This window comes from Micropterus salmoides, unplaced genomic scaffold, assembly GCF_014851395.1.
Source record: "Micropterus salmoides isolate LMB-PRFRI ecotype aquatic unplaced genomic scaffold, ASM1485139v1 Ms_hic_scaffold_2, whole genome shotgun sequence".
In the NCBI taxonomy this organism is placed as follows: Eukaryota; Metazoa; Chordata; class Actinopteri; order Centrarchiformes; family Centrarchidae; genus Micropterus; species Micropterus salmoides.
Window position 1 is genome coordinate 37676825 of NW_024041150.1, and position 26308 is coordinate 37703132.

Consider the following 26308-nt stretch of genomic DNA (forward strand, 5'->3'; position numbering starts at 1 on the left):
CCTGTCCCAAAGAGGACCCATACCTTTAGATGAGAGGCTGTGGCAGTCGGCGTTCAGAGAAGAGTCTTACAGGAATGGTCTTTTGATTGTAGGATGAACAATCTGTTTTTATTTAAAGCTGAACAAATATAATATGATTTATCAAAATCCTCTATGCATTCAGCTGCTAAGAATGCTATGCCAGCTGTAACAAAAACTTCCTTCTCTAGTTCTCCTTAGAAAATGTATTTCAAGAAATAAAGAAAGTAAAAATATAAAAAGTCTAATCTACAATGATCAGAAAAGCAACAGGAGCGGCGCCTCAGAGTGAGAGAAACCTTTTCATGTCCCTCTCTTATACAGGTGGAGATCAGGAAGAACTCAAGAGCTCTTCTAAATATGGTAAAAACATTTAATACAATTCAGACATTGGTCAAAGCTCAATTCTTCTATGTCAAACCACACATGATCAGATATAAATAATGTCTAACAAGCTACTTTTCTAAGTAAGCCTTTATTTTTAAAACATGAATAAGACTGGTATTTAAAGAAAGGTGTTGATGTCAGATAATTCTGGTGAGAACTTCTTCATTAGCGCAGGTCCCAAGTATGGACAGACCATTTCAGCAGGATGTCTGTGGTTACAAGTGTTGCTTTTCTCTGCAGCAGCAGCAGTCAGCAAGCTGAACTAATGTTAACAGTTTATCTCATGTGTGCAGACATTCAAACAGAGTCACATCCAAATTTCATTTATAATTTTCATTTTTTTTGTTATTATTGTCCTTTGGGGTGGGGAGAGGATGCCAAGAAGTGAAGTGAAGCTGAAAGAGGGCGACAAGTGCAGCTCCAGCAACAGCTCCGCCTCGAGTCGTCAAAAAGAAAGGGGGGAATAATACACTCACACAAACAGTAAAATATAAACAGTACCATCAACTTTTCAGACTAAAGGAGGAAACACTTTTAACTTAGTGAAGCACTTCAGACATCCAGACTGAGTGAGTTTCAATTCACATTATATTAGCAACGTATGCAAAGCATTATCCTTGTTATATCCTTATTCAGAAATACACATTACTATTATTTTTGTTTGAGATATCTGGCATTGCTGTATATCACTTAGCCAATATGTTCCTTTCAATGTTTGCATTGGTTAAACGCTAAAACCTACCGTGTTTAGGCTGAACATTTAGGTAAACATAGCTCGTAGTAGTAGTCTGTAATCAGTCATCATAATATAACATTTGCGTTTTAAATAAAGATTACTGTTAAAGTATGTTAGGGTTTGCTGTATGGATGAACAGTCAACTCAGGTAGATTTATTTACAAACAGCAAACGGCAGATGAACTTAGGAGAGAGAAGTGAGCAGACAGGTGAGAGGGCTCCAAGAACACTGTGTAGGGCTGGCAGGCAGGGAGGCAACGAAACATGAGGATAGAGGAGGTGGCAAGGACAAATCATGACATGGTGGATGTTACTCATATTTTTTTATGATTCTCACGTAGGCCTATCTATTTTTAGGGGCATACGCAACTGAAACGGTCACACTGTTTTGCATTTGTCTCCAAGTCCAAAGTAAGGACAATTTGAAATTTTGACTATTTTAATATTTGACTCCTCAATAAAAGACTTAAACTAGAAAGTCTACAGAAACACATAAGTGAACCTGAATGGGCATTTCCTTAAAAAAATGCGTGTGAGAGCTGCCAGCTATTTTTTGCGATGCTACCGCTGTCGGTACAATGTGCGGCTCCATCAGCTAAGAGACTCAATGATGTGCCGCACACTTGATCAGCAAACATATGTGTTAAGTTTGGCCCCCTTTTTGTTAACATGCTGTGAGCAGGGTTTTGTCCATCAATCTCTGGATCCGGAGCAAGAGCAAGACCTCCACCACCGGACTAAGATACACTGTATAGGGAAAGCTTTGATGTTTCTTTTCAATCATGTCGTATTCTGACAAAAAATAGAAGGCATGTTTTGCTTATAAAGATATTTTCTGTGATGGCTACTGCGCTGTTGAAGAATAACATATATGAACATACAGTTTGCTGACGCTTTAATCCAAAACGGCTTACAATTGCTATACATGTCAGAGTTCGCACGCTTCTGGAGCAACAAGGGGTTAAGTGTCTTGCTCAGGGACACAATGGGAGATGAACCCGGGCCTCTCACACCAAAGGTAGGCATCTTATCCATTGCGCCATCACAGCTATGGTGATATGAAACTTCACAGCACAATTCTTTGGCTGTTCATTTATTTATTCTTCAACAGCGGAGTAGCCATCACAGAGTTTACAGCTTCTAATTGGAAAAATACAAAAAGGACACTAGATGGTGCCCTGGGACCACAGTAAATAAAAGACTCATGGCAGAATCTTAAATATATTCAAAAGAGATCAATTAAGTATAGATGGCCAGTTGGATATTACACTGATTTTTACTGCACAGGTTGGCCTTCTGTGTATGGTTCTGCAAGTAAACTATCTGAAGACCAACAGGGACATGTTTGTAAAATAATTATAAGAAGAAGAAGAAGATAGAATAACTTATATTCTCTTCATACGAGAAGTTTGAGACGTTGATAAAAGCTCAGTTTGATTCAATGTAAAGATAAAATCACCACTTAACGCACAGTATCAGGTGTAGGCTGCAGTTTATTTCATTCACAACCTCATGTTTTCCACATTTGTCTTCCATCTGAAGCCATGCAAAGGGCACTTTCACTTATCCAGAGTCCCATCATCATAACAAATGAAATTAAAAATAAAGTGAAATACAGTAAAATGTAAAAAAAAAACAAAAAAAAACAGCGGTTTAGCCTGAAGATTCAAAAATTTGTGACAAATCATTTTTTTAGTTTGTTAATTCTGTATTGAATTAGTTCATTTTATACATACATCTTTTTTTTTCAAACTTTAACGTTTGATTAAATATTCAACATAATTGAATAATGACAGATTAAAGGCCTTGTTTGAGATTCCCAATTTTTCCTCACAGATTTATATTTTCCTCATACAGTTAGAACCCCAAAGACATGATGAAGAGCCAGGCAGATGAAAGCAGGACAAGGCATATAGTGGACCAAATGTTGGGTGTGAAAGGGGAAGATTTTAATTGAGATGGGACGAAGTGGTTGAAGCAGAGCGGGGGCATGGGCAGTTGTCAACGTTTGTGAAGAACACAGTCTTAGGACACTGTGTTTCATGAAACACTTCTATCCCCAGTTGTTGTTTGAGCTCTCCCAGAGTCTTAGTTGGCAGAGTTTTCTTTTCAGATAAAATTTCTGGATCATTGTTGCCCCAGTGTGCGTTTGCGATCCATTTCTTCTTTTTGGAGTCAAAGCAGCAGAATGCTGACCAGAGCGTGTCAGGAATATTAACCCTGTTATTGAGTTGTTTGTTGTTGTTGTTGGGTTGTGCTCCAGTTACCACATAGGCTTCAGTAACACCATTGTTGGTACAGTGCCGGTCCATAATACATTTGACGCACTTCTCCATTTTGTACCAGCTTCCCTCGTTGAATGTTTTTTGTTGTGGAACAATGTTGGTCAGGGTGTAGGTGGACATTTTGCCAGATATCTGGAACCCATAAGAGCTTGCAATTAAATGGCCCCTGGTAAACCCTTTTTGGTCTTTGTAATCATTGTCCCCAGCCTGGTTGTTGTAGGTCCTGTCTCTTTCTACATCCAACATGTTCTTGTTCTTGTCTTCTTCATTCTCAAGCTGTAGGAGTTAAAGATGTAAGTTACTGATGCAGGCAGGATAGTAGTAAAGTAAATTAAATGTGTAGTAAAATAGCATTTAATTACAGCAGCATGGAAAGGCTCAGCCTGATCTCTTCGTCCTCTGAGCCATAGAGCTCCGTTATTGTACCAAAACCATTTAAAAACATCAGTGAGCATTGTTGCATGTTCCTTTTATTAGCATGAACACACACACCGTAGTTTACTCTGACTCAGTCCCACATACACCGTCCTGCTGCCCCAAATACTCACTAAAGCACCAAATGTGAATTCATCCACTGCTGAAAATAGTCCCTAACGAATTAACTATTTCTTCCTGTTTCAGTAACTTAACCTTAAAGCTGTTTAAGGAAATAACTTAGCCTTTTTAAAAATTAAATGATATATTTGTGAGATGTTTCTAAAGATTTAGGAGCCAAAGAAAGAGTAGAGAAGTCAGAAACTATGTTGCGTGATGTTGGTGTAATAAAAATATAGAATATCAGCTGCCTTATCCTTTAATTTTAATTAATAATTATACAATGTCATTCTGTGTCCTTTATAGATTAGCAGTGAGGTGTATGCGACTGCACTGCAGCCTGGAGTCTCTGCAAAACCATAAATTCACCAGTTAGAGTTGTTTTAACGTGAGAGAGCTCAACCTGGGTTAAACAAGCATTTGGTAGACGAGCATCTGACATGCATCTCTTGTAAAAAGGACAGTAAAAGTAGTTGTTGTATGCAGCATGATAATGATTACTTCACTGGTTTAGTGGTACTGTTAGAGCAGGTGTCAAATACGATCCCCACGCTTTTGTTATCAAGTCGAAAAGGAGAAAGCTGGAGCCTTTCTCCCTTTGGCAACAACAGTGAGTAAAGGGAAGTGTAAAGTACTTTCTTTCAATATGCATAACAAAGAGCTGAGCAATGCTGTAAGCAATGAAATTAATGACTGAAAAAAGATGATTTGGCATAAATATGATGCATGATGATTGAAAAAGAGGATATCTGATTGATAATGAACATAAATTAATTAAAATGATAATTTCATGGTAAAATAATTAATATGGTCAAGTAAGAACAACTATGGTAAAGGTTAAATAATTGTGTGAAGAGTTGCTGAGTTTGGGTGAAGACATCAGGGACGGAAACGGAGAAGTGGAAGGACCAAACATGGACACATCCTGGCTTACACACATAGGCCAACTTACACACACAATTACACCAAAGTCAAAATGAAGAGAGAATATACGGATAAGCAGGAGATAGATCAGCGTTATTCCTCGGCTGATGTCAAGGCACCAAGCTCGGATCGGGATCATCGGCACATTCCTGAGTTGGGGATTTGAACAGCAAACAAAACCAGAAGACACTTCAGACTTTTGAATACAGAAGCTTCTACAACAGTCCCCAGTCATACCTAATAGGGTAATACCCACAGGCCTGGAGGATCGGACCGTTTAAGATGGAGAGGTGGACCAGTACCTCCTGGACAGGGGTAATTTGGGATCTAACAACAAAAATGGCTCTACCTGTGGCTCTATCATCCACTCGTCTGAGGGTGGCTTTCCTCCTCCTTCCCCTCTGTACTTTAAAGCAGAAAACACTGGGATCCTGTTCTTGGTGTCGTAGAGCGTCAGAAACTTTCTCTCATCTTTATAAGTCTGGCATATGGGTTTGTATCGATTCTGGTCCGTAATTTTCCCGCCCTCCAAGATGCCTGGGACCTGTGGTGGCTTTGCTTCAAGGAGAAACTGGCCACAGTCGGCCACTGACTTCACCACTTCAGCCTCTGTGGGAACAATGGGCAGGAAGGCACCGAGCAGCAAGAGATACCACATCTTCATGGACATCATCGTCAAACACTGTGTGTCTTAAGGTCAGAGGAGAGAGAAACAACCATCAAACATTACAGTTGTTTTCTTTAGTTGCAAAAACGTTGCAATAAATTAGTAGAGTCATGTCATGTCGAGCTTTGGATTTCTCCTTGGGGCTGTAGTAAGAGCAACTCTTGGCACTAAGAAGATTGTAAGGTGGTGTATTTTATTTATTTTTAATCTTTCCAAAAACAAAAACACTTTAGCAGTTCTGTTTTGCTCATATTGGATATTGAGGATATTCACAGAAACCTCAGCCAAAGCTGAATCAATGAGCACCAGCTAACCGACCAAGTTTAACCCCCATTTTATAAAACTCCATCTGCTTGTAAGACCCACTGTGAGACAGTACGCAGAAACATCTGGTACAGTCAACCAGGTTTAAGAGTTCAGCCTGGTGTCGATGAGAAGCGAGTAAAATTGTTGGATTAGATTCACTGTTGGTCAATGAGACATTATTTTTCAGTGAGTTGATTTTTTTCCCCAGGCCATGAGACTTTTGAACTCTGACGTGGATTCATCAGCACTGCCCTGTGAAACATAGTGTATAGTTTATTTCTGATTTTTTGTATATTGTATGCTTTGTAGCAGAATAAGGTTCAAACTTCAGCTACTGGAAGCAAGGCATCACAGCGTCTGGACAATGGATCATGTTCTGACAGCCACCAACACATGACTTATTGGTAGACTAACATTCAGCCCGCAGCCGAATTTAATCAACATGTGTCTCATAAATTCATGTCCTTGATTAGGGTAGGCTAATAGCATGAATACAACATGAAACATATCACCTGAATATAGTCTTCAGTTAGTGCAGTATTTACTTAATCATACATTGTTTTTATCATTATTGTTAGGGAGGGATTTACCCAAGCCTGTATGTATAAAGCCCCAGGGTGACCAATAGCGACAGATCTACCAACCAATAACAAGTGATTCATGATTGGTGATGTCATTGGTTCACCCAATGTCTGAGAAGCCAGGTCAGTCTGTTGCTGCTATTTATATTTTAAGTAGCGTCTTTAACAGCTCCGCCCTGAATACTAAAGGAACATGTTTTGAAAAGCAGAAAGTTTATGTTTGATCCTCTTTTATTGGTCAGAGGAGGAGAAAGACCGAAAGCAGATAAAGTTCAGTTTACTGGAGTGTTTGTGTCCCGATTTTTCCACATCCATCAACCTATGGACGCTTATTTTCATTTCCCCAGCACTTCTCATTCAAGGGAATCCAATCTCATTTCCAATGGCCATTTCAAAGGGGTGTCTTTCAAGCCACAGACTCTTTTGAATCTCCTTCAGAATTATTCAGTGGTGTTTGACACACCTCTGAAATAGCTGTTGGGAAATATGAGAGGTTGATGGATGTGGACCAACTGAGATTATATTATTTTGAGATTATAACATAACATATTTATAATATAAATAACTTGAGATCTGGAGAAAACAAATTAAATTATCTCGTCATCACGGGAAAATGGAGTAAATAAAATGTATGAATGTATGACCTCTTAGGGCTTCCATACAGATCAAATACTAATCAATAATATTTTCCACCAACTAAATATAATTAAATCATATCAGCAACAGACCATATAGCTGACTTATAACAATCATTAATCAGATATCAGAATTGAGAGGATTTATTTTTAGGGTTTAGCTGTCAACATCAATTTGATAATTTATTATCAATTTATTACTAAAATTGTCCACCTATCCCGAAGAGGACCCATACCTTTAGATGATACACTGTGGCAGTCGGCGTTCAGAGAAGAGTCTTACAGGAACTGTCTTGATTGTAGAATGAACAATCTGTTTTATTTAAAGCTGAACAAATCTAATATCAAAATCCTCTGTGCATAAAGCTGCTAAGAATGTTATGCTTAAGAGTCTAATCTACTGAGATCAGAAAAGCAACAAGAACTGCTCCTCAGAGTGAGAGAAACTTTTTTGTGTCCCTCTCTTATACAGGTGGAGATCAGGAGATCAAAAACTCAAGCTGCCTTCCAAATATGGTAAAACATGAAATACAATTCAGACATTGGTCAAAGCTCAATTCTTCGTCAAATTTACAACACCTGATCAATCACAAAGGATGTCCAAAAAGCTGCTTTTATAAGTAAGGCATTATTACGAGACAAGTATTTCTTCATTAGCATACGTCACAAGTATGGACAGACCATTTCAGCAGGATGTCTGTGGTTACAAGTCTGGCTTTCTCTGACGCATCACAGCTGTCAGAAAACAGAACAAATGTTCAGTTTATCCCATTTGAGCGGACATTCAAACAGAGTCACAACCAAATTCATTCATGACTTTAATTATTTTTGTGTTGTTGTCAATGTTTAATTATTGTCCTCAATTTGGTATCAAAATACCTTTTGGGGTGGAGAGGGAATGCCAAGAAGTGAGGCTTGACCATAACTCATTTAGCTGGGCCTGTGACAAGCTTTTTAAAATACTGAATCAGATTGTTTGAAAATTTGACACATTGAAAACCTCTTTTAAAACACAGACCACTCATCACAGTGATTAGAGAAAAACGCTAATGAGCATGCTAAGGACAATTTAGGGTCACCAGTCAACCTCGTCCACATGTCTTTCGATGGTGGGAGGATGCCGGAGCACCCAGAGAGAACCCACGCAGACACGGGGAGAACGTCTCGGGTTACGGATGTAACCCTTGTTCCCCTTGAAGGGGAACATGCAAACTCCACACAGAAAGGCCGGGGAAACTGGGGTTCGAACCTGCGACCGCCCATATTTCCCAATAATATTATTCATAATTTCATTAGTAAAGTGTAGGTGCACTACAGTGCTTTTCTGATTGATAACTATGTCTTTGGGGTGACGTTGCTGACGTACTGCGGTAAGCGTGTTGACTCATTTCCGTTTCCAGTGCTTGCGTGTTGTGCTGCTCTCGCTAAATATCAGTTAAATTTGTTAGATTACAGCTAAACACTACTACTTCCAGTAATTTTGCCTAAGCACTCACACTTCTTTCCATCTTTTAGTGACTGCTGTTCAATCTCATAGTTGTTCAAAAGTTTTGGTTGCACTACAGTACTTTAGCGTAGCCGTTAGCGACATTAGCTCAGCAGCTAGCGATGGCTTCTCCTTCTCCCTCTCGCTCTCCTACTTTCTCCTGCTCGGTGTGTCAGATGTTCAGTTACTCCTGCCTCCTTTAGCTGTAATGGTGCTCCACACCTTGGCAGATCAGTCTTTAACTACTGTAGCTAGCCAGTCCCCGGTAGTCGGTGCAGAACGGCCTGAGTTAGCCTGTGGTAGCCATCCCCCGGCATCCCCTGAGCAGCCAGGAAGGGGTGGCTGGGAGACTGTCCGAAGGAGGAATAGTCATAAGCATTCAAAGCCCACGGTGTCACGATCCTGTCTGCCATGTCATGTTTTGTACTTTTAGTCAGTTTTATTATCTGTTGTTTTGGTCTGTTGGGTTTTGGGGTTCTGACTTGTCTGTCGTCTAGTGTTTAGTAACCTTTGTCATGTCTGTTACCGCAGTGATCCCTCTGCATGTCTGTCTGTTTTCCCCTGCTCTCTCTCTCCCTGTCTGTGCCTCGTTAGCCTCATGTCTGTCACCTGTGTTGCTCCTGCCCTGCTCGTTAGTCCCTGTGTGTATGTACCTGGTGTTTCTGTCTTGTCTTTGTCGGTCATTGTATGCTGTCTCCCTGAGTTGCTGTGTGAACGCTTGTTGTCTGCCCTTTCGTCGTGTCTCCCTGTTTCCCTGCACCATTTGGATTTTGGTTTGGACAACCTCTGTTTTGGACTCTGTATCAACCACTCAACCTGTAAGTGTGCTCGCCTTTAGTTGTTTAAATAAATCACTAAACTGTACCTGCCTGCTCCGAGTCCTGCATTTGGGTCCTCTAACCTGCTCAACCCTGCCTTCACCACAAAGGTGTGACACACGGGTCATCACCAACCTGTTCACGTCTCTAACAGATTTTCCCCACTCAGCGACACACCCGCTGAGAAACCAACTCTGATCATTGGCAGCTCCATTTTGAGAAACGTGAAGTTAGCGAAGCCAGCGGCCATAGTTAAGTGCATCCCTGGGGCCTGAGCGGGCGACATTGAGTCTTATTTGAAACTGCTGGCTATGGATAAACGTAAATACAGTAAGATTGTTATTCACGTCGGCGGTAATGACTCCCGGTTACGCCAATTGGAGGTCACTAAGATTAATGTTGAGTCGGTGTGTACATATGCAAAAACAATGTCGAACACCATAGTTTTCTCTGGACCCCTACCAATTCTGACCAGTGATGACATGTATAGCCGCATGTCGTCATTCCGCCGCTGGTTGTTGAGGTGGTGTCCAGCAAACGATGTGGGCTTTGTAGATCATTGGCAGACTTTCTAGGGAAGACCTGGTCTGACACGGAGAGACGGCATCCATCCCACTTAGGAAGGAGCAGCTCTCATTTCTGGCCAAGTTTATTAGTGGACCAAATCCATGACAACCCAGAGTTAAGACCAGGAGGCAGAGTCGCAGTCTAACACACTTCTCTGCTCCTCCATTTCGGGAGAAAACCCTATAGTGACGGTGTCTGTCCCCCAACCATTGAAATTATTTAAATCAAAGGTAAACAGAAGAGGAGCTGTGCATAAAAACCTCATAAAAATTAAAACCTGTAATAGTGCAAAACAATAGGATAATTAAATGTGGACTCTTAAACATCAGATCTCTCTCTTCTAAAGGTGTACTAGTAAATTAACTAATATCAGATTATTATATTGATTTATTTTGTCTTACTGAAACCTGGCTGGGTGATGGAGAATATGTTAGCCTAAATGAATCCACCCCTCCCAGTCATTAATACTCACATTACTCGAGGCACAGGCCGAGGAGTTGGAGTTGCAGCTATCTTTGACTCTAGCCTACTAATCAGCTCTAAACCTAAACTATAACTCATTTGAAAGCCTTGTTCTTAGTCTTTCACACCCAAGTTGGAAATCACTGCAACCAATTCTTTTGTTATAGTGTACCGAGCACCTGGCCCATACTCTGAATTTGCAGAGTTTTGTCAACATAAGTCCTTAAAACGGACAAAGTTATTATTGTAGGGGATTTTAATATTCATGTGGATGTTGAGAATGACAGCTTCAGTACTGCGTTTATCTCTGTTAGATTCCATTGGCTTCTCTAAGAGTGTTATGAACCGACTCACTGTTTTAACGACACCCTTGACCTTGTTTTGGTATACAGCAGAGGTCACTAATAGACGGACCGCGGTCCGGATCCAGATGCCGTCCTCTCCGGACCGCCGACCTACAGCACATTTATTATTGAGACTTACTACCTCGTGATGGAGCGTTTCTATTTTAACCCGCGCAGCTTTTCTAGCATTTACTGTACTGGTTTAGAGGACCAGGAAACTCACAGACCAATCGCATGTGCTCCAATCGTATCATGTGACGCTGCTCAGCCAATCAAATCTGTGCATACCGATGCTTGCGAGTTGAGTCCGCGAGATTCACCAGAGACGTTTTGGAAACACACCCGAATTGAGGAGAAGAATGATAAAAGATTTCACATGACTTTTAATCAAGAATGTACAGATTTTTACATGTACATTCCTCCCACGGGCAGTTCAAAACCAGAATATCTCATAGATCTCCAATATGCTAGCTGGAGCTCACGTTTCTCACTGAACAACAGAAAGTAGGAAAGTGGTAGCTCTGTAAGAGGAAATGAAAGAGAAGAGGAGGCGTTACAGCTGTTAATTTGTGTTTATTATAATTGGTTAAGACTACACTTCATCACTTCAAGCTACACTTTTTATTACATTTTTTCTAAAAATTAGGCACTTTAGTTTACTTAAATTTAGAATTTATTATTTGAATAGTTATTATTTATTATCCCTCCAGTTTGGTGTGAAAACTGACTGAAATATTATTTGATTTGACAGTCCGTTGTTGACTAAAAACATGTGGTGATACAACTATAGATTATAGTACTGAATGATAACACGAGTTCGTCGTTTTGATGTTCCGGACCTTTGCTTCAGGAAATTTTCTCTAACTAGAGCTCTTTGAAATCTAATTGAATACCCCTGGTATACAGTATTGAAATTAAACATTTAATAGTATTTCCACAGAATACCTCTTTATCCGACCACTGATAACTTTTGAGTTTGTATTGCTGAACTACACACCATTGGGCAAAAACTTCTATACAAGATGTCTGTCTGATAGTGCTGTAGCTAAATTTAAGGATGCGATTCCATCAGCTCTAAATTCATTATCAAGTCACAAAGTAACAGAGGACTCCTATGCTAATTTCAGTCCCTCCCAAATCGATCATCTTGTTGATAGCGCTGCAGGTTCACTGCGAATGACACTCGACTCTGTAGCCCCTCTAAAAAAGAAAATAATTTTAAAAAGACAGTTACTCCATGGTATAATACTAAAACTCGCAAATTAAAGCAAGTATTGCAGAAACTTGAGAGGAATTGGCATTCCACCAAACTGGAAAATTCTGTTTAATTTGGCAAGATAGTCTTAAAACTTATAGGAAGGCTCTCTGTAATGCCAGAGCAGCGTACTACTTGTCATTCAATAGAGGAAAATAGGAACAACCCCAGGTTTCTTTTCAGCACTGTAGCCAGGCTGACAGAGACTCACAGCTCTACTGAGCGAAGTATTCCATAGCTCTCAGTAGTTACGACTTCTTGAGCTTCTTTAATGATAAAATTCTAACTATTGGAAACAAAATTCACCAAGACCTGCCCTCAACTGGCACCGACTTATCTCTAAACTCAGGAACCTTTAGAAACAGCTGTAAAACCAGATATATATTTAGACTGTTTTGCTTCCCTCAATCTTTACCAACTAACTTCAATAATTTCTTCATCTAAACAATCAACCTGCCTCTTAGACCCCATCCCGACTAGGTTGCTTAAAGATGTTTTACCCTTAGTCAGCACGTCTATGCTAGATATGATCAATCTATCTTTATCAACAGGTACCACAGTACTTTAAAGTAGCCTCTTCTGAAAAAGCCCAAATTGATCCGATGTTTTAGCCAACTATAGACCTATATCTAACCTTCCATTTCTCTCTAAGATCCTGGAGAAAGCAGTTGCTAAACAGCTGTATAACTTTCTACAGAGCAATAGTTTAATAGAGATTTTCAGTCAGGATTTAGAGCTCATCATAGCACAGAGACAGCACTGGTGAAAATTACTAACGACCTCCTAATTGCATCAGACAAGGACTTGTCTCTGTACTGGTTTTATTAGATCTTAGTGCTGCTAGGTTTAAAAAAAAAAAAAAAAAAGATCTTAGTGCTGCATTTGATACCATTGACCATCAGATCCTATTGCAGAGACTGGAACATTTTATTGGCATTAAAGGAACCGCTCTAAGCTGGTTTAAGTCCTATTTATCAGATCGATTTCAGTTTGTACATGTTAACGATGAGTCCTCCATACACGCCAAAGTTAGTCATGGAGTTCCTCAAGGATCTATCCTCGGACCAATCCTGTTCACTTTATATATGCTTCCCTTTGGCAATATTATCAGGAAACTTTCATTGTTATGCAGATGATACTCAGTTATATCTATTGATCAAGCCAGATGAAACTCATCAGTTAGCTAAACTTCAAATGTGCCTTCAGGATTTTAAAACCTGGATGACCTGTAATTTTCTAATGTTAAACTCAGATAAAACGTTGTTGTTCAAGCACCTCCGTGACGCATTATCTAAAGATATAGTTTCCCTTGATGGCATCGCCCTGGCCTCCGGCACCACTGTGAGGAATCTTGGCGTTATCTTTGATCAGATTTTTTCAACTACGTAACATTGTGAAAATTAGGAACATCCTGTCTAAAAATATGCAGAAAAACTAGTCCATGCATTTGTTACTTCTAGGCTGGATTACTGCAATTCCTTATTATTAGGCTGCTCGAAAAAGTCTTAAGACTCTTCAGCTGATCCAGAATGCTGCAGCACATGTTCTGACAGGAACCAGGAAAAGAGATCACATTTCTCCTGTCTTAGCTTCTCTGCATTGGCTTCCAGTAAAATCCAGAATAGAATTTAAAATCATTCTTCTTACCTACAAAGCTCTTAATGGTCAGGCACCATCTTATCTTAAAGAGCTCATAGTACCTTACTACCCCACCAGAGCACTGCGCTCCCAGAATGCAGGGTTACTTGTGGTTCCTAGAGTCTCCAAAAGTAGAATGGGAGCCAGAGCGTTCAGCTATCAAGCTCCTCTCCTGTGGAACCAGGTTCCTGTTTGGGTTCAGGAGGCAGACACCATCTCCACATTTAAGAGTAGGCTTAAGACTCTCCTCTTTGATAAAGCTTATAGTTAGGGCTGGCTCAGGTGAGTCCTGAACCATCCTTTAGTTATGCTGCTATAGGCCTAGACTGCAGGGGGACTTCCCATGATGCACGAGCTCCTCTCTCCTCTACTTTCTCTCCTCTGTATGCAACCTCATCCCATTAATGCATGTTACTAACTCAACTTCTCCCCTTTCCGGTAGTCTTGTGCTTTCTCCTCCCTCTCCTCATATCACTTCCTGCAGGTGTTTCTGGCTCTGGATCTGTGGTTGCGAGTCACCTGCTGCTCCCGTGTTCCTGCTCAACACCCTCTGCTACAACTATTGTTACTAGTCCTATTATAATCATTAACACTACTATAAATATCTCTCTCCTTCCTGCCCTCTCTCTCTCTCTCTCTCTCTCCTCTCTCTCCCTCTCTCTCTCCCTCTCTCTCTCCCCCTTCACCCCCAACCGGTCGAGGCAGATGGCCGCCCACCCTGAGCCATGGTTCTGCTCGAGGTTTCTGCCTCTTAAAAGGAAGTTTTTCCTTTCCTCTGTCGCCTAGTGCTTGCTCTTGGTGGGAATTGTTGGGCTTCTGTAAATAACATCACAGAGTACGATCTAGACCTGTCTTTTATGAAGAGCGCTGTGAGATAACGGTTGTGATTTGGCGCTATATAAATAAAATTTAATTGTATTTGGATTGAGTTTATTTTCCTGTTCATTTTGTGGGTTGTGTTAGTTGCTGTAATGTGTTCTCAGAATCATGTACAGAATACGCAGTCACTGTGGTTCTTTATCAGTGCTTTTCTCAAGTATAGCCATGTTGCAATGTTGTGAGGGATGGGTGTGCACGCTCATACAGGTCACGAAGTAGTGCACAGAAGCCACTGACATGGTCACCAACCATAGAGGGCCTGGTGTTTACTCGCTTGTCTGCCTTTCTGTTCACATGTGGTGCACAGCGATCCTGCGGATCCAAGTGAGTAAGTGGGCAGAGCATCACTCTCCTGCTGTTTTGTGGCAGTGCGGACATGGAGAGTACACAGTCAGTAGCCATGTCATTCTGCACAAAGCAAATAGTCACACAAATACTCAAACTTGTAAACACAAATATATTGTTTTACATTCTAATCATGGGTGGTCCAGTGGTTAGCACTGTCTCCTTACAGCAAAAAGGTCATGTGTTCAAACCCCGGTTGCCCCGGCTTTTCTGTGTGGAGTTTTCATGTTCTCCCTGTGTCCTCGTCTCCCGGCTTCCTCCCACCCTCCAAAGACATGCAGGCTAGGTTAATTGGTGTCTCCAAAATTGTCCTAAGGTGTGAGGGTGTATCCCGCCTTTCACCCGATGTCAGCTGGGATTGGCTCAAGTACCCGCGACCCTGTACACAGGATAAGTGGTTGAGGATGGATGGACATTCCAATCATAATTTCTATTCTTGATTTGCAGTATTCACAGACTCATGGCCAGGCTAGCACTGAACAGCCCTGAATTAAAGTCTATTGAGGGCTGTTAAATGAAGCTGGTTGCTGGAGACTGTCCAAGTTGAAGGAAACACATTCTCACTGAATTGATTTAGCAAAATTAGGGAACTGGCAAGACTATTGCAACATTCGCACCCACCCAATTAACTATGGCACAAGTGGGAAGACTTTACTCCAAAAACATGTGAAACCGTGGACGATCAAACAGCAGAACGTGCACATTGAGATAGTAACAGTAAAATCATTGCTTCGGATCCACACAACAACCCAGAGCAACCTAAATCAATTCCAGCTGTGTTGCACAGCATCAAGTGTTTTCTGATTATGACTTTTTTTAAGTCAAATCTTTTCTTTACAATGTTTTAAACAGCTGGTTATTAATTTAAATAGACAAAACTAGAAATGGACTATATTTTAAACAGATCTACCAATTTACTATCAATAGCAGCAAATAAGATAACTTTCAATGGGGAGAATGCTCAATAAACAAAAAATAAATATGGTTATGAACAATTGCAGATTAGGCTATTTCTTAAATAATGGTTTTAACAAAATGATAATCACTGATAAATATATTACTTTGGGAAATAGGATGTATGTTGTTTAATTAAATTCTGTTTTTCAGGCACTCATTCTTGGATTTGTCATCACATCAGGGATTATTGAATTGGCACAAATCCTGGCTGAAGATCTAAAAACACTTGCTGAACTCTTAATGGACAGGACATTTGCTTCATACAAGCTCTCAGACGTGTGAAGAAGACTATCCAAGACGAAGTACTAGAAGAAATACGAAGTGTCCTCTTCTCCCTCAACACTGAGGCCACAAGCAAGAGAAACAAAAGAGTATTAGGTGTGTTTGTTGGCTACTGGTCCAAAAAACACGCAAGGATGGTTGTCCAACATCTTGTAGCTCTGGAGCTCATATCTGTAACAGCAGAATCTCTCTTCAATTCACTGGATGGGCTTTTTGAAATGAGGACTCTCTCGTGATAACCTGGTGTCCATTTTAATGACTCTTGTGCTGTTATGAGGATGGGGACTCATGCCACCACCTTCATAATGCAGAAATAAATTGTGCAGTCCTTTTGAGCATTGGGTTGAGGCTTTGCTGTCAGACCTGCACACAGAACACAAATGGTCAGCTGACATAAATGACTGTGTCAGAGAAATTTGCAGCATGTTTGGATTTCCATTTCTCAGCTAGAGTGCTATTTTCCACAGTCTTGGATGTTAGTCTGGACACATCGCGCATGTGGGATGCATTGGTCATGTTCAACATTGACACAGGAGAAACTTGTCAGGGAGTTTTATACTGCTTCAAACCAGAAGACCAGATCAACAGCAAAGGGAGGAATCTATCTGGGCCAAAGATGAAGTTGCTCAACCTGAAAGCGACAGAGGCCCATCTTGCAGCACCTTTTGTTGGCAGTGAGGCCTCATCCATTCGGGACCAACTAGGGAGGGAGCACACTGTGGTGAAAATCTTTAAATATAAGGTATCGTATGGCTTTATTTAAGTAAATAATTAAAATATGTCAACACAAGATGTTGTCCATGCAGAGGATAACATGTGAAAGTGTAATTAAACATTTATTTCCAGCATGGTCCTTAATATTAGACAAGACAAAATGACAAAACATCATCACAATACACAGTGAATTCATTAAAGATAAAAAACACCATAATGTATGCAATTCTTAATTTAAAAGAAAAACAGTTCCTAAACGACATATGTCTCAACTAGTTTCTTAATAAACTTTATTTATAAAAGGTAATCCAAACTACACAGCTGTGCGGGTGATCTTGCAAAACCACCTGTTGACAGTCTAACCCTGAGGACCCAGTCATGCTTAGACCCAGATGCACAAGGAAGACATCACATTCTTCTTCATCTCCAGAAGTTGCCAAACATGTTTCCAGCTGTGAAGCTGGGGAGAGCTGGATTTCAACGTGAAATACACAGGTGTGTATAAATGGTAGATGCTATTTACACAGATTATGAATAATTCATAATAATAGTTTGATTATTTTGCTAATAGTTGTATCATGTAGCCTGTTTGTAAGGAATTATTTTATTGGTAAATATAAGGAGCTTAACCTGTTGTTTCTCATCCTAGATATGCAAGTGGCATGGCTTCGCCTCAGATGACAGAGGAGACAAGAGGTGATATATGGTAGATTGGTGTGAGAAAGACCCAGAGGGACTGGCACTCTGCAAGCTTGCACTGTCTGCACTAAATGTAGAGACATATGGTCAAGTGGTCAAGTACAAACTGAAGGCCATGCAGGTGTTGGCCATTCAGCACAAATCCCGGAAGACAAAGGAGAATCCTGTTAATATACGGCTGTGCAACAGTACAGAGCTCTGCTCATTGATAAAGAAGAACTGAACAAACGGCCTTATCGCTGTGAGAAGTCAACATCCTTCACAATGTTGCAACATGGATATACTGGAGAAATGATAAAGACAGAACCACACTGACTGTGCATATATCATTTCGAAAACACATTGCAGCAACGGACACATATGCAACCTACCAAGTTAACATGAACATAAACTTGATCCAGTTACCGTCACATATTACGTTCAGCCTCCAAGAAAAAGATGATGACAAAGTAAAAAGCAGATTTCTCCCCATTACTCAAGTTTGATCTCAAATTTCCTCAAATACAGCTATAATATAAAATTACACTATTAAATACTTTAGCAGCAATTCTTTAATTGAAAGTTGAAAACCTTCTTTTGAGTCCCTAACACGTGGAAGGGTTTTCCTTTGCAATTTTAAGACATTAAATTTGCCAGTGTAACATATTGTATTATGTTAGTTAGATTAAATATTTTAATTGCAGTTTGTTGTTATCATTAGTTATGTAGGCTACTTATGTGTGAAACCTGGTGAACATTATTGTGAGTAAAACATCTCCTCTAGCTCTCAAATATTTTACTGCCTTTCTTGAGTTTAATTCTGTTTCATGAAAAAACAGGTAAAGGCGGTGCTTACCATTGTTTGTACCCATGTAAAGTAAAATTGAGTGTTTTTTCTCTCTCTGGGACTCATCCCAGAACCTCGCAGATTTTCCCCAAGTCCAATCTGAGCCTGTGCAGGGTTTCAGGCCTGATGGTAGTAGCAAGGCTGGCCCGAGTCACCTACCATCATCTCTGTTCAAATAAATGCTGGACTGGCAGGATAAAGCAGAACACCACTACTTCTTCCAGCAGAAGGCAAAGCCAAATTATGTCCTTTAATACGTATTAATATCATGTACAGTATTATGTATAACCGTTGAGTAGGTCCCATTCACATGTTGATTCAAAGAGCTCAAAGAGATAAGATGTTGACTACATGAACAAGGCACAACTCCATCCTGTCACCCACCTTTAGTACCAAACACCTGCACCCTCTTTACAGACACTGTCTCGCACTTCAGAGGACAATCAGAAGCCCTGACCTGTACTGCTAAAGGATTTCAACTTTAAAAGAAAGCAATTGATGCTAAAGTATTTATGTATTGTGTTTGTTGCTGCAAACACATGGTCCTGAGTATAGCTGCCTCGGTGTTAGGTGTACTTTGTTTTTTTTTGTGTTAATTCAGTTTTCAGCTGTGATTCTCTGTGCTCTTTCACCAGGGAGGAGCTCATGAACATCAGGGGAACAACTCCAGCGGATTTAATTCCCACTTTTCTTGCTTCATCAGTGGAATTATTGGATTTTTTTTGTGAAGGGCTCGCTCGCTGTCCTTCGCTGTGTGAAGCGCCACAGGAGAGGGAAAAGAGCCGGGTCGCTTGTGCGTCTGGAATATCATTCACCCAAAGTCCTCCCTCCATAAACGATTCTCGCCTGGCAAATGAGCTGAACCAGTTCTATGGCTGCTTTGAGAGTCAATCGGACACAATCCCCTGTGACTCCTCCGCTTAGCTTCAACCTCAGTCCACCACTTATTCCCCTCCCTCCTCAGAGCTGGCCAGCTCCACCCCCTCCCCTCCTCTCTCCATCACAGAGAGGGAAGTCTACGGACTTTTCAGGAGGCAGAAACCCCGCAAAGCAGCTGGGCCGGACTCTGTCTTCCCATCCACCCTGAAACAGACATTTTTAACACCTCACTGGAGACATGCCATGTGTCAGCCTGCTTCAAAGCCTCCACTATCATCCCTGTCCCCAAGAAACCAAGGACCACTGGACTAAATGACTATAGACCCGTCGCCCTGACATCTGTGGTTATGAAGTCCTTTGAACGCCTTGTGTTGTCCTACCTTAAATCCATCACAGACCCACTCCTGGACCCCCTGCAGTTCGCCTACAGAGCCAACAGGTCTGTAGATGATGCAGTAAACATGGCCCTTCACTTCATCCTCCAGCACCTGGACTCCCCAGGAACCTACGCCAGGATCCTGTTTGTGGATTTCAGCTCTGCTTTTAACACCATCATCCCGGCCCTGCTGCAGGACAAGCTCTCCCATCTGAACGTGCCTGACTCCACCTGCAGGTGGATCACTGACTTCCTGACGGACAGCTGGGAAAACATCTGATTCCAGGACCATCAGCACCGGTTCCCCTCAAGGCTGCGTTCTTTCCCCCCTTCTCTTCTCCCTGTACACCACAGCTGCACCTCCAGTCACCAGTCTGTCAAGCTCCTGAAGTTTGCAGACGACACCACCCTCATGGGCTCAACTCAGGTGGGGATGAGTCCGTCTACAGGTGGGAGATCGACCATCTGGTGACCTGGTGCAGCCAGAACAGTCTGGAGCTCATCACTCTGAAGACAGTGGAGATGGTCGTGGACTTCAGAAAGAACTCAGCCCCACCCTCCCCCATCATTCTGTGTGACTCCCCAGTCACCGCTGTGGACTCGTTCTGTTTCCTGGACACCATCATCTCCCAGGACCTCAAGTGGGAGCTGAACATCACCTCCCTCACCAAGAAGGCCCAGCAGAAGATGTACTTGCGGCAGCTGAAGAAGTTCAGCCTGCCAAAGGGTGCGTTCCGATCGCCCAGTAGTTCCCCGCAAAGTGGACTGCACAGGGTATTAAGCCATTTTAAGTGAGATTCCAAACCGCAGGGAGCACACTATGTTCAGTTCAAAGGGCACTGTGAATTGTGTAGGTGTGGCAGGATGAGGTTTTCTTTCCCTCCCTCTTACCTGTGCACGAGAAGGCGCACCAGCACACCTGGGGCTCATCCCTTTTGACTGGGAGAGGTGGGGAGCTGCCTTTTTAAGCCTGTGTGGTGGACTCATTTGCGTTTCTGTCTTCTCCTGTTGGGTGTGGAGACGTGTCTGGGCTGGCGTGCTGCACGTTTGTTGCCGTTGCGAGAGGTTGTTAGTTTACTGCGGAGTGGTAAGGAAGTCTTTTTATCTTCATGCCTTTCAGTGTTTGCATTGTTGGGCGGGTGGCACTAATGAGCATTCTCTCATAGAGCCAACTTTGTTTCGGCCGTGGATATTCTCCGTATGGATAGATGAATACCTGGGCTGCTGGCGTTGGGTGCCTCGGTAAGCTGCATGCCTCCCTCTTCGTTCTATTTGGTGTTTATCAAGATCTGACAGTCTTATTTGTTATAGTTGAGTGCTGTGTGGTTGCGCGTATTGCTTGCCCCCCTGCCGGGGTCTGAGGGTGGCGTGTCCCGTAAAGCGGTAAGTACCTTGTTTGCCTGTCTGCTACAATTTATTGTGGCCCTGTTTTTAATTGTATGTTTTCACATCACAGCGGGACCAGGTTACAGCCGTGTGCATGCTGCTGTCGAGGCTGCTGGGTGCCACAGTTATCACTCCCCGGCGCGTTTCTCCTCCCACTCTTCTGGATATCGGTATAAAACTTTGCTGTATATTGTTACAAACAGTGTCTGGATATGACTGTCCTGGATGCACAGAACTGGTTTGGAACGATACATTTTAAGTGTTTGAATATCCAGACATTGGCTCTGTAAATATTGGTATTAACTGGATGTATATTGCATGTGGGTTTGTTTGTGTTTGATTTTGATCCTTTAATTATGCATGCGGGTCTGTTTTTGAATGGTGCTTGTGTTTTTTTTTTGTTTAGTTTTCTCTAATTCGCATTACATATCTTTTCTTAATAGAGCAGGTGTTGCTATTAATATATGACAAAAGAAAATAAAATTGTGTTTTTTTATAATTATTTGATTGTCTCTGCCTCCTAATTTTGATAGAACAATCTGTGTGCTTCAAAGGTCTTGGGCTTATCCCAAGTGCCATTGTCGGACATTTTCAGCTTCTCGAGTGTTCTAGACCGCTCGTTTCTGCCACATAGGGAAGAAGGGAACAACGGTTCATTGCTTCACAGGAAGTTGTCAAAGATTACCCATAAGCCTTTGCAACTAACAATAGAGGACACCACGGTTTGTATATCTGTAATTATTGTCGTTGTAACTAATGTTTATGATTATTTCAGAGGTTAAGTTGCCTAAAGACAACAATGCTCATATGAATCTTTGTAAGAATGACGCTGCATATGTTGTAAATTAATCCACTCACATTCATTCACAAGTTTCATACATTTTAATAGAATATAAATAGAAGTATGGAAATATACATTTTGTAATTGTATCAGTTTGTTTTAATGTATATTTAATTTCAGTAAATGTCCACAGTAGCAGCGGGTAGGCCTATCCGAGGTGTTTACGTTACCAGGGTAACACATGGCGGAACTGACGTGTGCTTTGATGATGCAGGGAGTACTGTTTATGTACACAGGTACGGTTTACAAAGCATGTATATATGATGCATGAGATGGCTATTGTACGCAAAGTGGCGATTTTGCATGTGTATGATACACTACAGTTTGCTATAGCGTTGCAACACAAAGGAGGCTAACACACAAGACATAATGACTTAGGTTTAGGCACTATCTCCTGTTAGGGTAAGTTGCCTTGGGGGACTGTGAACGCCTCAAACATCTCTAGCTAGCAACCCCCAGGGGCGTCATATACAGACGCGCCTGGATGCGTCTCATACACACGCACCTTGGGGGCGTCTCCTATACATGCAAAATTAACGGGTTTTTTGCGTCAAATGAATACGCTTGACAAGCGTTTATATATAATGCCTGGCATGAGAACAGGCTGGATAACAGCTGCGCAGAGGCGGTATGGGGCCAAAAACTTCTGGCGGCGCCTCTGGAGAGAAGTGAGAGGGCTCCAAGAGCGCTTTGTAGGGCTGGGAGGCAGTGGTTTCCAGAATACAGCTCTGAATAAACGCGGTTGGCAGACACAAGATCATTTATCACAGGTTTTAAAAATACTAGACAAATGAAATCTACTTTCATTTAAGTGCAAGACTTGGCCGTTAGCACTGAAGGTGAATTGGCGAACTGGCGAGTTGATTGCTTGATAGACCACAGGTGTGAGACGCAGCAGATGTTAATCAGCCAGCATTTGTCTCTAAAGGCTCGTGCAGACTACACGACTGGCCGTCTTGGGAGTCATGAAGTTATTGTGGCGTTCACACTACGTGATCGGTGACAGACTGATCGATCACTGATTTAGCCCTGATCACAGCCCAACGGTCACTGAGCTCGGTGACCGGCAAATCAGACTTAAAATTGTGTAGTGTGAACTAGGCTTAAAGTAACCACTAATAGGGCTGAAACAATTCATCGATAAAATCGATTAATAAAATGCTTCGACACAAATTCTTTGCATCAATGCTTTGTTTGACCATTTAACTATACAGCACAGTGTTTCGCAGGGACATTTATTACTGTCGCACATCACACTTAAACTGTGATGGGCTGGTGATGGTGCAATGGATAAGATACCTGCCTTTGGTGTGAGAGACCAGGGTTCAATCCCCCACTGACCCATACACCATTTGTCCCTGAGCAAGTCACTTAACCTCTAGTTGCTTCAGAGGCGTGTGACATAAAATAGCAATTGGTCGCTTTGGATAAAACCGTCAGCTAATTGAATAAATGTGATTATGATGGAGCTGTTTGCAAAGTGGAGGAAGAGAGAGAGAAAATAGCGAGGGACAAAGAAAAAAGTGTCTAAAGTATGTTATTATTTCAAGCTAAAGACAACAAGTCTGTAATGTTACCGTCACTCCACCCAGCCCGTTCTCATCTCAGGGCGTCATATAGCAACGATTTGAAAAAGTGACAAAGCGTATTTGACGCTAAAGGTACCCTGAAATCAATCAGTGAGACGCACCGCTGGCTGAAAGCGTCAGTTATGATGCATTGAGATGAGAACGTGTTGGTCCACCATAAAACGAAACTTGTGTGCCTCGGGAACAGCACTATGGCACCTTATCAGAAAGCAGCCGGTGTTCTGCCAGCTGACCACAGACAAGGTAACAGCAACTTTAGCATTTATCATGATTGATTGTTGAGTCGCCGCAATCCTCAGCTGAAAATGTCAAACGTGCGTTCTCCTTTTTGGCCCATGAGTTGTTTCCTCACAGTCATGAGTTAACTGGGTGTCAGGGAGCTGCACCTTTTAACTCACCTGCAGCTCTCTCTGTAGCTCAGACATTTCCTGCTACCTGCATGTGCTAATCCATCCTTAGTTATAATAACAAACAGCTGTTTCGTGTGCAGGATCGCTCATTTCCAGTTTCACATTTCAGGTGTTTTCTTGGCAAAACGTGGTTTGGAAACCAGGGTCCGGTGACACGGCCATCAGCTCGTGTGTGTGTCCCTGTCACCGATCAGTCACATAGTGTGAATGCAACAAAGACTTCAAGACTGCCATCCATTCCATATTTATTATATTTCTACATTTATATGATTATAAATGTTATAAGCTTATGAGCATAAGCTTAATTTGTTTTCAGCTATAAATTAAACTCTGGAAAACTTTGGCTGAGAATCAAATTCAGCAGATTGTTGTTGTTTATTGGTTTACTATTAAAACCTCCGAACCTTGTGAACAACTATTTAAACTGGGTGCATTTAGTGACTGAGCATCCCGTCCAGCTTCTCAGTGCACATTGTCCAACACCAACTAAGCCTTTTATTATAGAGATGTAGCCAACCAAACCACTTGTTTTGCAGTAGCAGCCTGCCAATACAATCTGATTATTCCTGAAGAATCTAAATAATCTTCACAACGCAAAGAATTATTGTGGCAACACGAGAGCAGCTCCTTGTTGAAGCAGGTAAACCTGCATACAGAGGAAGCTGTGCGTCATGCATAAAACACAACACGACTGTCCACCATATTCTCTCTCTCTCTCTCTCTGTGCATCTGAAAAATCAAATAACAGCAGGTAGCTGCTGAGTGAAAGATTAGTTTCACCCGCGACATTATGGACTCACCTTTGCATCTGCCCAGCTCTGTGACTGTGACAAGCGCCCGACCAGCGCTTTACTGCGTAACTGCGCGCACACAGCCTGGATGATCATTTCAGTTAATGAAGCAAAATGCAGATTACAGACTGGTTAAGTTATAAAAGGTATTGAAAATGTAGCGAAATTAAGAGCAGTCCTACATTAGATGTACCCACCCCTGCTGCCTTCAGCTAGAAGTAACAGCAGCACAAAGAAGAAGAAGCTGCACCGGCCTCGAGCAACTTTTTTTTCTCCCTCAACATTTCTATACATTTTGTCCGCGACTGATGTGGAGTGTGTGAGTGATTGATGGTCACTTAAACCGCCTCCTATATGAGCCTGAGCCAGGAAGGCAATGCGCAAAAAAACTTTACATTAGGAAAGAGGGGGGGGGGGGCAAAACATAGATTTTGAAATGAAATGTGTATAATGCTTCCTCTCTGCCTGTCAGGTGATGACCTCACCACAAATCCACACAAGTTGATTTCAGCGCCTCTGATAAAGTGCAGCTCACAGCTGCTTCAGGTGGAGCAGAGAGGACAGACACAGAGCTACAGCTGGATCATTTTATTCTCTGCTAATTTGCAGGAGAATAAATAATATTCTGTGATAAATGTATGTTGGTGATAGATCTGCACAAATGTTTGTTGTTAATACTCCTACTGATTATTATTATTACTACTAGTAATATAATAATTATTACTAGTAGTAGTAGTATCCATTATTGTTAATAGTAGTTGCAACTTGCACTCTTATATGTGCATTAAAAATTACCAGCTGATAAAAACCTGTGCTCCAGGGACCAGATTCATGTAACATCTAAGGTTTAAAAGTTTCTCTTAGCTGGCTGAGTTAGATGGTGATTAATACTAAACGGTAGAAAATCAGACCAGTCTCCCCAAATGTCATTGGCTGTTAAAGTCTTGTGTTGCTTATAATAAACTAGCATGTTGATAACACATTAGAAATCTTTCAGAATGCTGTCAATTACATGAAGATGCATATGTATGCAGTAGTGAGTGTGGTGTTGCTCTGGGACAGGTGAGTATGAGGCTGGGAGGGAAAAATCATGGTTTACTCACTACAAAAACGAGACTATACCACTGCTCTGAAGATAAAATCACAACTTCACACAGAGTATCAGGCGTCTGCAGTTTATTTCATTCACATCCTACAAATCATGTACATTTGTCTTCCATCTGATACTACATCAGACATGTAGCCACTAGCACTAGTTTACTACAGTGTTGATTAATGTGCATTGTCCCTGTAAAATAAATAAATCTGAAGCCACGCAAAGGACACTTTATTTTATCCAGTGTCCCGTCATCATAACAAATGAAATCAAACAAAAAGTACAAAAGTAAAAGAAAAACTGCTCAGTCTGAATATTCAACCATTTGTGACTGAACAATTTTCTGGTTGTTAATTCTGCATTGAATAATTTTTAACATTAAGGTGATGCGTTAATTTTATATGCGTACATGTTAGTTGCTGATCAATTTTGAAAGTGTCATTCAATAGTAAACATACTAACTGAATAATCACAGATTGAAGGCTTTGGGTGTCCCAATTTTTCAGTTGTATATTTTCCTCATACAGGAAGAATGTGAGTACAGATGTAGATGTGAGTATAGATGTGTGTGTCAAAGCGGCAGAAGTTAAGGGAG

General features: G+C 41.4%; 1 protein-coding gene and 2 long non-coding RNA genes across 3 annotated transcripts; 2 read left to right on the forward strand and 1 right to left on the reverse strand.

Moving 5' to 3' along the window:
* Window positions 1-2616: 2616 nt before the first annotated feature.
* On the reverse strand, window positions 2617-7549 carry LOC119913012 (endonuclease domain-containing 1 protein-like). The gene is made up of 3 exons (XM_038732322.1): window positions 7310-7549; window positions 5234-5574; window positions 2617-3702 (listed from the first exon to the last, which is right to left on the reverse strand). Exons 2-3 carry the CDS (start codon window positions 5555-5557, stop codon window positions 3091-3093), a joined length of 936 nt encoding a protein of 311 aa, XP_038588250.1. The 5' UTR covers window positions 5558-5574; window positions 7310-7549; the 3' UTR covers window positions 2617-3090.
* Window positions 7550-17280: 9731 nt separating this feature from the next.
* Window positions 17281-17834, forward strand: LOC119913055. The gene is made up of 2 exons (XR_005446353.1): window positions 17281-17315; window positions 17470-17834. It is a non-coding gene; the product is annotated as an uncharacterized LOC119913055 (long non-coding RNA).
* A 2461-nt stretch (window positions 17835-20295) lies between these two features.
* Window positions 20296-21298, forward strand: LOC119913048. Its single transcript, XR_005446346.1, has 4 exons — window positions 20296-20687; window positions 20767-20842; window positions 20912-20983; window positions 21057-21298. It is a non-coding gene; the product is annotated as an uncharacterized LOC119913048 (long non-coding RNA).
* The last annotated feature ends 5010 nt before the right edge of the window (window positions 21299-26308 follow it).